This window comes from Molothrus aeneus, chromosome W, assembly GCF_037042795.1.
Source record: "Molothrus aeneus isolate 106 chromosome W, BPBGC_Maene_1.0, whole genome shotgun sequence".
In the NCBI taxonomy this organism is placed as follows: domain Eukaryota; kingdom Metazoa; phylum Chordata; class Aves; order Passeriformes; family Icteridae; genus Molothrus; species Molothrus aeneus.
In genome coordinates, this window is record NC_089679.1 from 4,667,172 (window position 1) to 4,679,320 (window position 12,149).

Genomic DNA, 12,149 nt, shown 5'->3' on the forward strand with positions numbered 1-12,149 from the left:
TGGCTTGTCACTGATACCTCTGTCCTCTGCTGGGATGAATGCCTTTCCCATGCCCTTGTCATCAGTGGAGCAGAGTGTGCCTGTATCTCACTGCTGTGGTACCAAATAGGTAGTTGTCTGAAGCTGAGAAGAATGACAAAGCTGGGACATGCTCTGTTCTTCTGTGTCTGCTGGAGATCACAGCCACCACTGTAGAGTAGCTCTAATCCCCGATGTGCAGTTCCTGCCAGATTGCCTAGAGCTAGTCCGCATGTGTCTTTGTGTTCCCTCTCATCTTTGTACTCTATATTTTCATCAGTAATGCCAAGCAGTGAGACTTGGGCTTAATTTCTGGTTGGTAGTGGACACTTGGATGAAAATCCTGCAAGGAATGCAGTTCCCTCCCATCCTGATGAAAAATCCTGTTGTCTCCCAGACATTCACCTGTCTCAGAAGTATAATTTACTCACACTGAGCACTGACATGGGTACTTTACAAACAGATCTTTTTTATGGTATTTCATAATTCTACTTCCCTTGTGAGTTGGTTGCTTAAACTGAATCAGTTCATGGTGAAATTATAAACTATGGAGTAGCAAAGGAGCTACTATTTTATTTAGAGCTTTTGTTTGTTTTTTAAAGATGTAATGGTGCCTGTGTTGTTCTGTGATGGCAATTTACTGCTTTGGTTATTTTAGGGGTTTTGAAAAGTGGAAGTATACAGAGAAAAACAAATCTTGGTGAAGTATGGCAGGATGTGTATTTCTGGGATTATTCCTCCAGCTACCATGTAAGATCATGCTGTCACAGGGAACAATTTCTGGTTAGTTGTTTTGTTTGGCTTGGTTTAAGGTGCCTTTTTTTCCCCTCTTTTCAAAAGAAACTAGACACTTGACTCTGAGTGTTCTCTAATTCTGCTGAAACAACTAGTTAAGTGCTTAGTGTCACCAGTGCCAAAGGAAAACTACTGATCTGGAAACCCTAGCCCTGATGTTGAGCTATAAATTTGAAGCATATTCCAGGTCTGGGTGAAGGGGCAAAAAGGGTATTTTTATGGACTAAGCTCTAGCCTCTAAACATGGAGGCTGATCTTTCTGTAGAGTCAACAGAGTCTCTAGGTTATTGAAGAGGTCACTGTGGCACCCCTGGAACGTGTCCCTCTCTGCCAACTGATCACAAATACCTCAGTGTGTGGTCCTAAAGCTTGGTAGTGTGAGTGCCCTTTTCCTCACTTTTTTTCTGCATAAGAAGCTTTGGACAATTCTCAGAAGAATCTGGACAATGATGTAAAATTTCTCAAGTTTCATATGCTTCTGTGTATTCTGCTTTCATGGTGCTTTCTTGCAAAAATAACTTCTCATGAGGAGGGAGCCATCCTTGTTGCTGTATGAAAATCCCCCCCAAAAAACTGGGAACAAACTAGATATAGTGCTGCAAGAACACAAATTGGGCCAGAGAGAACTTAATTTCTAGCTTGTTTTGTAGCAGCCACAGGGCCTGCAAGGCCTCCCTGGTTGTCAGTTGCCTAAGATAAGAAATGCCTAGTCATGATGACTGGACCAAAGAAGCCCCTCTTCCACCTTCAGACCCTTGTTATCTCTCTGTAAGACCATAGGTCTATTCACCTTGACCCTTACTATTGGATTGTTTCCCAAAACCTCTATACCCTATATAAACCCCTATTTCTGCGCTGGTCAGCAGAAGAGCTGTCACTGTCACCCTTCGCAGAAGCTGCCAATAAAGACACATCTGTGGAACCTCATACAACCTTCTCCTCTCTCTCCCCATGTCTGCTGAGGCACTTAGCAAGCAAAGAGCTGAAATCACTAAAGAGCTGAATTCACCAAAGAGCTGATCTCACTTAAAAGCTGAGCTGCTTGCTAAGATTGCCTGTGGCTGGGGGCCTGCCTGAGGGACCTGGACAGGTTGTGCTTAGCAGGACTTTGCTATCCAGACACCTACAGCAGCCAGGGTTGGATAGACCCTGAGAACCCCCTGCCATAATACTGTTTCAGTGGTTTTAAATGCTTGTAGCAATATAGAATTATAGATGTTACATTTCAGAGTATTTTGTGGTTGGTCATATGTCACTTTTGGTCCAGTCAAGGTTAGAAAAAGAGGCAGAGAAAGGTGATGATATGCCAACTGTCCAAATATAAGTCATAGGAGAAATGGGATGAAAAGACAGGTTTTCTTATTTGAATTGATTTTTTTGCTCTACTGGTTTAGAAATCAGTTGAAATCCAGGATCATGGTGTGAGAAGCAGTGGTTTTCCATTGAAGTGCAGGAATGACTGTACAGCATGGTATCTCTCATCTCTTCATGGAGGCAAGTTGAGTGCACCCTGGTGTTCAAATAGCAGATGAGATGAAATTCAGTCTGGTGACTGAGTTGTGCTCACTGTGTCTTGCTGTGCTTTGCTGAGACCCATTGGCATTTGCATTTTCAGGCTGTCTTTTTGAATGTTTCTTAACAAGTTCCCTCCCTTGCTCTTTCCCGCCCATCTGAATGGTCTGTTTGGGGTTGCCTCCTCCACCCCAAATCATCCCAGCTTTTTACTGTAGCAATATTGTGATGTGTTACTCTTCGAGCCAGGTCTTATGAGCTCTCAGCGAAACCCATCACACCCGAGATAGCTCAGCTACCCAGAACAGTATAAAATTAGCAGGATGGCTTCTGAGGTAGTGTTGGAAACAGGAAAAGGTTTAATAAAAGGCAAAATAACAAAGCTCTTATGGAGAAAAACCGAGCCAGGGGTAAGAGGTCCTTGCTCCTGCTAAAACACCCCACAAAAGCGTTTATTTCCTTTGTTCTCTTCCTTTTCTAGTGAATTACCTAGGCGGGACCTCTTGGCCTCTGTCCAGTCCGACAGACCCAGGTCTGAGGCGAAGTCCCAAAGGTCCTATGAGGTGTCTTTGCACTTAATTTGGGAGAGAAACTTCTGGGCTTTTTGCCTTTTTAAGCAAAGAATAATTTGGTCACTCCGTCAACAGGGGGCACATTCCTACAATATTGTACTTGCAGAGGTGACCTCTGTTAAGCAGAAATGGGCTTGCTGGCATTTTGTCAAGCCATGCTTGAGACCTTTAATTTGTTTTTTTTTTAACTGGGCAGACCTTTGAGGCTAGCTCAGACCGGAGAACTGGGTAGTTGCGCTAGTACATGTTTCACTAATGGGAGGATTACACAGTAACAGTCTATTTCTGGGGGGGAACAGACTCTAGTTTATCTCACATTAGGCACTTGAAGCAGATAAAAGATCTTCTGTGCTGCCAATGAGTGTAGAAACTAGTTAATTTTATCGCTCAGCTCTTTTCAGTGAACTACCATGTTAATTTGGGTATCTTTGGGTATTGCATTTTCAGTATTCATAATCACAAATAATCAAACCCAGTGACTTAACTATGGGTTCAGTAGTAAAATTATCCCTGGCTGACTTGACTGTACAAGGGAGAAAGATGGAGAAATTACCAGGAATGAGGTGATGAATAAAATCATAGATTCTACTGGGTAGTAATGTCTCAGTAACAATTGGGTGTTATGTGATAGACTTTCCTAAGGAAGCAAAAGCTATTTTGCAATACTGGCTTGAGCAGAGAAATGAGGGTGGTGCTCACCCTCTTCACCTTATTTCTGATAATTCCTCCAATTTTTTCCCTTGTACAGTCAAGTCTGATAGGGAGAATTGGTAGTGCTCTCCTTGGGTGCTTTCTGGGATTGCAATAACAAAGTGAGTCCATTTGTTTGGTTCCCCTCATCTGTGCTGCTTGTGTTAGTCCAAGGTGAATAAATTACCAAAGAACAGTTAATAGGTGTTTGATCCTAGTCTCAGTTGTTCATTTTCTACATAGATCCATTTCTAAGATCATAGCAAGAGTACCTAGTGATCTTACTGGACTTAGTCTGTCCACAAAGGTTACATTCACATTGTGGGCGACTTGTGACTTCTTTAATGAGGGGAACTCCTGAACTGCATTATGGGGCTATATTTGCTGCCTCTATTTTAAGTCTTTGGCTGCATTTTGTATCTTAATCCTTAAGATATTTATGTTCAGTTACTCTTCTCCAGAATTTCATCCTCTTCCTTCACCTGAGCACTTGCTTTGTATATACCTTGCAGCTGCAAAATTAACAGATTAAAGTTATGATCCAGCTATGTCAAGTGGTGGTTTGGTGTCTTAATTTCTGCCCCTCAGATGAGAGGCACTTACGGACCTTGTGAATTAATATCCCTCACCTGGTACAGATGTGAAATAAAGCAGGCTTTGATAGAGATCATCTGTTTTCTTTGCTTGCAAGAAACCAAGAACAGATGTACTGTCACTGCATCTTGGCAAAGCAGCAGCATCTTTCAGCAGCCAGGTGGGAGCTCTGAGATCTATTTCTGGTGGTCTGATAACCTTATTTTCCATAAATCTACATTTCCAAGGTGTGTGAGAAGTTCTTAGCTTCTATTGCAATTGCTACTGTGACTTAATTACTAAACTGAGGTACAGCTCGTTCCTAAGAACACCATTGCTGAGCTATGTGTGATGCAGGTCAAGCTGATCCTCTGGCCAGCCCATGCTGAGCCCTGGACTCCTGTGCTAGCCAGGCATATGCTCTCTAGCTTAAAACCAAGTGAAAATCCCTGTGTGCCTCTCTGGCCACCCCTCAGCCAGAACCTCAACTTAAAATGCATTTCTGAGTGTTGCAGTACCTTCAGTAACTTAGTCTCTGAAGCACAGTCACCAGGCATTTGTCTGTGTTGCAGACAAGGGAGAATGGAAATGAGAATATAGCCACATCTTATCTGAAGGAATCTCCTGTTTATGCTCTCCCTTGCTTCTGCAAGTGGACACTTCAGTGCATGTTGAGGATGGGCAAGGGGCACAAGAAAAATGGTAAAAGTCCAACAGTGTTTGATATTGCTCTCAGAACTCCCGAGGAATTAAAAAATATAGAGGGGATACTTATTCGATGCTCAGGAGGTACTTGTAAAAGGGCTTAATCAGAAACATTTTCAGAGAAATCAAGTAGATATCCCCATAATTCTTGTTTCTTCATGTTAACTTTCAAGGATTTAAATTGGGAAGTATCTTTTTGTTTGTGATACTGGGTTTCTTAATGTGATACTTGTGGTACTTGGCTAATTAGGAGAATGCTTTTGACAGAAAGGAATTTTCCCAATTAAAATTAAGTGCCATTTTCTAATGGCCTTTCCCTCTAGTATCCTTCTGGGAGTGTTGTGGTCTAAGAAAGCACAGACAGATCTAAAATGGAGTGCCAGGGTTGGCAGAGTTAAGAAAATCTGGTCTGCCTGACCATTTCTGTACCTAAAAACCACCAAGTAAAATACTTGATTGTATACAAATTCTGGTCATTGGACTGAAACTGAGAGGGTGTATACAACCCTTGCAACATAGTGTGAGGTCTCTATAGTCCTAGAAATTGATTCTTTGACCTCAGAACAAAAATGTAGGCATCAATATGTTGTTTTCTTAGGAACTGCTTTTCCAGATGCCCTTATTAAAAGGGAAAATTCAGGTGCTGAATCTTAAAATCTCATTAAACTTGTATTTTTTATTTGCCCATTCACCTGGTCTCCTTTCCTTTTCAAGGCCTCCCACAGTCTCAAGGTATATAAATCACTATGACTCATCCAAATAATGCCAAAACAGTCTAACCAGAGGTTAATGTGCCTTCCTCTTCTAGTACCTTGATCTTTGTAAAGTTATCTCAAACTCATCACTATATTAGGGTTGGGTACATGCACTGTCTTTTTCTAAGATGTATATGTTGAAGTTGCAACAGGTTTGTACTGTTACTTGTGGCTTGTTCTATTTGTGTTAGGATGTGGTGTTGGCACCTTTTATTGAGTGCCCACAGCAAATGCGATAGAAGGATTAGAAAGGAAATAAAGGATAGAGAGAGAAAAGGGGGGGGGGGGGGGCTATAGCTACCAACGGAGAGACTAAATCCTCGTGGTCCAGCCAATAGATCCATCTTGTCACATTGGGGAGAATCTTGGAGTCTTTGGTTAGCTCAGGGATCTTTCATAGTCCTCTGCCAGGAGGGGAACAGGTACAGGACAATGGAGAATAAGTCAGTTGAGAGCAAGTACAGACAGTCCAGTTCAGGACCCATTGTTTCAGGACTGGTTTCTATGGGAAACCAGTCTTGGTCCAGCGAACACATCTGCAGGTAACACTTGGCAGACATCCCGCTTCAATCAGCCCAGTACCCCCATGTTGGAATTTTAAGGGTCTCAGTCCTTGGGGGAGGGGCTTCAATCTCCATCCTTGAGGGCGGTCATGAGGCAGATGAGGAATTTTCTGTGGGGGATCACCAAAGTTACCTCAGAAAGTTAGACTTTCTCTAAAGCAGGTGGCATCTGGCTGAGAGGTGGAGAAATTCATGGGCTATTGTGATGAGCAGGTATCATGAAACAGGTGTAAGCATACAGAGCAGGCCGCTGATTGCTAGGCCCTGCTCAAAGCAGTGTACGGTGGTGGCACAGCAAGCACACCTGCAAACAATCACTTAGCAAGCATCCACCTCAACCAGGCCAGAACTCCAGTCAGGGTCTTCAGGGTCTTAGTCTCTGTCCTTGCGACAATTGTGAGGCAAATGAGGGAAACTTCAGACTATCTCTTACACTTGTATGTTAATGTGTACACAAATACTGGCTCTTCCCCATGGCCTATGATGTATATGATGCACGAACTACACAAGATGTTTTAAAAAGTGCAGGGGTCACAGCTTCTTACCTGAGGGTATGATGTCTTACAGTGAACTGTTTTTAATGGTTTTTTTCCAAATATATTTAATAAGATCCAAAGCCTTTGGGGAAAAAAAAATCAGGGCTTGCTGACACTTGTTGGCTTTTGTTCTGAATCCAGAGTCTGATGTTTATTAACAACTCCTGAAAATCCACCCATCTAACAGCTTTTCTCAGCTTGTTGTTTCTTTCATGAGCTGTGTCAGAAACAGCGCTGGATCCTGAACTATCACAGAAGTTGTCAAGTGAAATAGTAACAACTCTCTTCAAATATTACAGTGCGCATTTTTAATTGTCAGGTAAAACTGTTCAAAATTATTGATGCAACTTGCAAATGGAACAGTGGGAAATTGCAGATATGTAAAACCAGTCTCTGCACATGGGGCTCAGTGTTCAGTTACCTTGTAAATTGTTTCTTCTCTCTGAAAAGCGGGGGTTGGTATTTTTAGTTTTTATTTTTTCATACAAAGACATTACACATTTGGCTTTGTTTTCTAAATTGGAAAAGGATATCTTTGTTCTTAATCTGACATCTGGAGTTTGGGCTAGGTTTCTGTCTCTTATGCAGGTAGAGACTGCAGTGATTGATACAGAATGTCCCTTCCCAGCTCTAAGGGTAATTCGTTCATAAGAACATAGAAACAGAAACACTTCTTCACTTACTGTGGCCTTCCATGGACATGCATATCCATTAACTGAAGTACATTACCACAATCTGTTGATTCATGAGACTACCTTTGTATTTAGAATCAGCATCATTAGTCATCAGTGTATTGACATTAATGAATGGTCACAGAGCTCTAATGTATGTGTATTTACTGTGCTAACTGCATCTGTTTTCCCTGAACCCCAATGCAGACTTAATCTGGAGTTCTCTTTTTAGTTCTTGCTAACTTTGGAGTTTCTTCAAATTCAGCAAGGTCCTGCTTTTACCACAGTTCCTTTTCAGAGTAGAACAGATTGGTTTAACTTTGTTTTCTAATCTTTAGCACTTTCCTCCCATTTCTTCTTAGTTCACCTTTAACAGTAATTTCAAAGCTGCTTGCCTAGTCTGAAAAATATTGAGTCATAATAAAAAGAAAACCTGTTGCCCTGTGTAGAAAGATCGCTCTGTGCTTTTACCATAAACTTCAGGGGCTGGCTGCCTACCTTGGAAGGGGAGACTCCATTCCTGCATACTCTACAGAAGCTGAAATTCTCTTGCATTCATATTATAAAGTGGATGTCAGCAGATCAGGAAGTGGATGTGCCCTGCATCTGCACCCAGTTTGTTAATCTGATCAGTGGTGCTTTAGTCAACTAAAGAACCGGCATCTTTGGCTGCTACTCGGTGTTATAACTAAACTGAAGGCAAAATTGAGGATGCATTGGTGACTTTTTTGCTGACTTGGTCCCAATTAAAGGCTTTCTCCACAGACTTTTTGTCTTTTGTATATTTCATGGATGATGAAAAAACTTTGCTATTGTAGGACTATGAGATTAACTCTGTGCTCAAAAGGCAAAAATTATTAGCTTTGGCCAGCAGTAATGCCAAAGGCTGACTATGCTCAGAGATGGGCTGGTAATGGAGTGTTTAAGCAATGGAAGCCTTGAGAGTTCCACAACAGTCCTTGCCAGTCTTTCCCGAGCACTGTTCAGCACTATCCCTATTTAAAACCAAAATAGGGATTGCATTGAGCAGTGGAACCTGCTGAATTTCCTAGATTTGAGAGAGACACTGGAGAGAAGAGTCCAGGTTCCATGTGTTTTAAATATAACTTTAAACTAATGCAGCTATCAGCACCACTTCCTACCTTTCCCTCCATTTAGATGGGAATTAAAAAGTAAATTCAACAATACATGATCTGGTTGTGTGCTTGCAGGTGGAACATGGGGTTCTTGAAATTTGAGAATTGAAATTTCTTACGTGGAAGAACTCTGTGGGTGCAAAGAGCTTGGATCTTGGATTACAGTTCTTCTGCCAGCTTGCTAAATGCAATTAAGTACTCTGAACACTTCTGAAGAACTGATCATTTTAGGTCATCTGTGTGTTGCTTGACCACATGGACAATGTAACAATGATTTTTACAGCTTGCTTTCCACATGTCAGTCACAACTCTTAATTTGCCATGTGGAGGAAAATTGTTAATTTGATCTGGAAATGTGAACGTGGACACAACATGGGCAGTGGGATTGAGGGCACCCTCAGCAAATTTACTGATGACACTGAGCTGTGTGGTGCAGTCAATATGCTGGAGGGAAGAGATGCCATCCACAGGAACCTTGACACACTTGAGAGGTGGGTCTGTGCGAACCTCATGAAGTTCAAGAAAGCAAAGTGCAAGGTCCTACTACTGGGTCATGTCAGTCCCAGACACACCGACAGGTTGGGCGGAGAAGTGATTGAGAGCAGCCCTGGGAGAAAGACTTGGGGGTGATGGTTGATGAAAAACTCATCATGAGCCGACAGTGTGAACTCACAGCCCAGAAACCAACAAAATTCTTGGCTGCATCAAAAGGACCGTGGCCAGCAAGTCAAGGGAGGAGATTCTCCCCCTCTGCTTTGCTCTTATGAGACTCCAGTTGGAGTACTGTGTCCAGCTCTGGGGTTCCCAACATAAAAAGAACATGGAACTGTTGGAGCAAGTCCAGAGGAGGGCCACAAAATTGATAAGAGGACTGGAGCACCTCCCCTACCAAGACAGGCTGAGAAAGTTGGGGCTGTTCAACCTGGAGAAGAGAAGGTTGTGTGGAGATCTCTTAGCAACCTTCCAGTATCTGAAGGGGCTACGGGGATGATTGAGAGGGACTCCTCATCAGGAACTGCAGACAGGACAAGTAGTAATGGGTAAAAATTGAAAGAAATTAGGAAATTTAGGCTAGATATTAGGAAGAAATTTTTTACTGTGAGGGTGGTAAGATACTGGAACAGGTGGCCCAGAGAGGTTGTGGATGCCCAAATCCTGGCAGTGTTCAAAGCCAGGTTGGATAAGGCCTTAAGCAACCTGGTCTAGTGGGAGGTATCCCTGCCTATGGCAGGGAGGTTGGGACAAAATGATTTTTAAGGTCCATCCCAACCCCATAACATACTATGATTCTATGTATCTATTAAGAGCCTAATTTTCCATCTTGCATCAACCAAGTTACTGTGTTCACATACCAGAAAGATGTTGCTCTTTGAAAAAGCATGTTAGTGTATGTGGCAATGCCCCATGCACTTTTTAAATACCTAGATCTGTACATTCTCATCTGAGTATTGTTAAACATGCTGTAGTCTGGCATACAGGTCTTTTACTGCTGCCCTGTTACATAGATAATTGTAATTAACTGCAGTTTGGTTTTTTCTACTACTTGAGGTTGCGTGATCTGAAAATTGGTGAACAAAAAGTATTTGTGCATCTTACTATGTGTATCTCTAAATAAAATGTATTTGTATAGTTTGTTGGCTTGGCTGATGGTTTCCTTTATTTTGTAATTATCCCACTGCAAGTAAAACCAGGGCAGTTGGGTTTCTCCTTGTAACAGTCCAGCTTCTGTGTTGACATGACGGATTCAAAGGAAACAAAGTAAACTGTTGTTTTTCCTTCACCATTGAGTGGATTGATATCCCAAGGGTATGTTCTCAACATATTCCTGTTTTTCATAGCTTATACATCAGTCCTGTTCTCTGTATAGCTGCAATAACACTCCTTGCTTCTATAGTAAATGTATCTAATGGCAGTTGGGACTGTTACGCTCTTCAAAGCATGTCCTTTCTGTTCTCTTCTTCTGGTACCTAATTTCTTCTGAGGCAAGAGTTTCCTTTTAGCCATGTTATTTTTTCTAAAAAATATTGTACAGCACAGATACCTATAGGTGGACAGTTAGGTCTAGGACTAAGGGTTTTAGGGGAGACCTTATGTACTGAAAATGCACCTGTTGCACTAGATCTTTCACCATATTTTAATTGCATAGGAGAGTGAGGCCTCTGTCCAACTGTCCTATTTCCCTGTCTCCTCTTGTCTGCCTAGAATTGGGAAGGTTATTTTTTGGAGAGGAGGAATGTCCATAAAACATCGAAGCTTTATGTTGAAGGTTAAAATCATGTGCCTAAAAGCAGCTTCTGCATCCCCATCTTCTTCACACTTGACTTCACCCTGCAGTGCTAATTTCCATGGTCATGGACAAACTGCAGCTTTGTATGCAAGCTATGGGAGACCATGTGTCTTGATTTGCCATATCTGCTCTGTAGTATTGTAGTAGACATTACAGAGGAGAGTCCAAAAATAATGTGAATGTTATCCTGTCATCCTACTGGCCTTATACCAAAACTGAGAGATGCAAAAAAAGAAGCACTCATGGCCCTGGAGACAGGCAGATGATGGGTTAGATGTATGGTGGGAGGAAAATAGAAGGTGTTGGTAGTAGTGGTTCCTGACTTGCATCATGTCACAGCCATGGATTTGGATGAGCTTGCGCCAACCCCTCAATGCAGAAGCTGTATCTGAACTGCTTGAGCTGTGCTCTATTCCTAGAGGGTTATTCTTGGTGCTGCTTCCCTTTAACACAGAACAGGGCCCCTGTCAGGCTGATGCTTTTGTTTATACCCCTATACCTCATAGGAAAATGAGAAGAAGGTGAAGGGATAGTTTAAGCTATAGAAAAGGCCCTGGCAATCAGGGTTACTAACTCTCCAGTTGCATCGAATGATCCATTAAGTACAGCATTCAGATGATGTGAGGCCTGTCAACTGTCTTGTGGGACCAAAACGGACTGGGGATGGGTGAGGGCCTCAGGAAGTATCAAGACAGTCAGTACTCCTCAAGCTCCTCCTAGATGTGTGTCTAGCTTAAATCTCAGCAGTAAAGAGTCCAAATCTTCCCCCGGCAGCTAATTCTTGCATTCATTTATATTGTTCCATTGATTTGTGGAAACAAACAAACTCCACAACTTTTGTGCAAGTTGTAAAGCCGATATGTTTATTACAGCTATGTTTATTACAGCGCTGGATGCATATGGGAATCGTTCCCCTAAAATGACATGCATACCTCTGGGAACTCCAGATCCCTTTTTATCTCCTTCTCAAATACATATGCATGCAATTTCACAATAGGTTCATACATATTCATTCCACTGATTTCGAGTGACACTTGCCGCTAATTCTTCTTTATCAGAAAGAACTCCTGGGTCAGGTTGCCCTGCTCTGTCTGCCCCCCCCTCCCCCCTTATCTCTTGTCCTTTGGCTGAAGCAGTCCCTCCAAGCACAGGCCCTTTGTGAGCACAAGCAGTCAGACTAAACAGCAAGCTACAGACTTAACTCAAAGATGTACATTTCACCTAAATCAAAATGGATTTCTACTCTGGAAAATTTCCACTCTGCCTCACCATCCCCTGCCTTGCAGATCCCCTTGCTTTCCTATTCACTGTGTAGATGAAGCAGTTTGTGGGGCAA

The 12,149-nt window shown here is 42.3% G+C and overlaps 1 protein-coding gene across 1 annotated transcript in view; it reads left to right on the forward strand.

Moving 5' to 3' along the window:
• Nucleotides 1-10,158, forward strand: part of LOC136568537 (DDB1- and CUL4-associated factor 12-like) — a 61,319-nt gene extending 51,161 nt beyond the window's left edge. Inside the window, exon 9 of the mRNA XM_066568557.1 lies at nucleotides 8,602-10,158. Within this exon, the coding sequence (XP_066424654.1) occupies nucleotides 8,602-8,628 (27 nt within the window). The 3' untranslated portion in view covers nucleotides 8,629-10,158. The remainder of the gene's footprint in view (nucleotides 1-8,601) is intronic.
• Nucleotides 10,159-12,149: the final 1,991 nt, after the last annotated feature.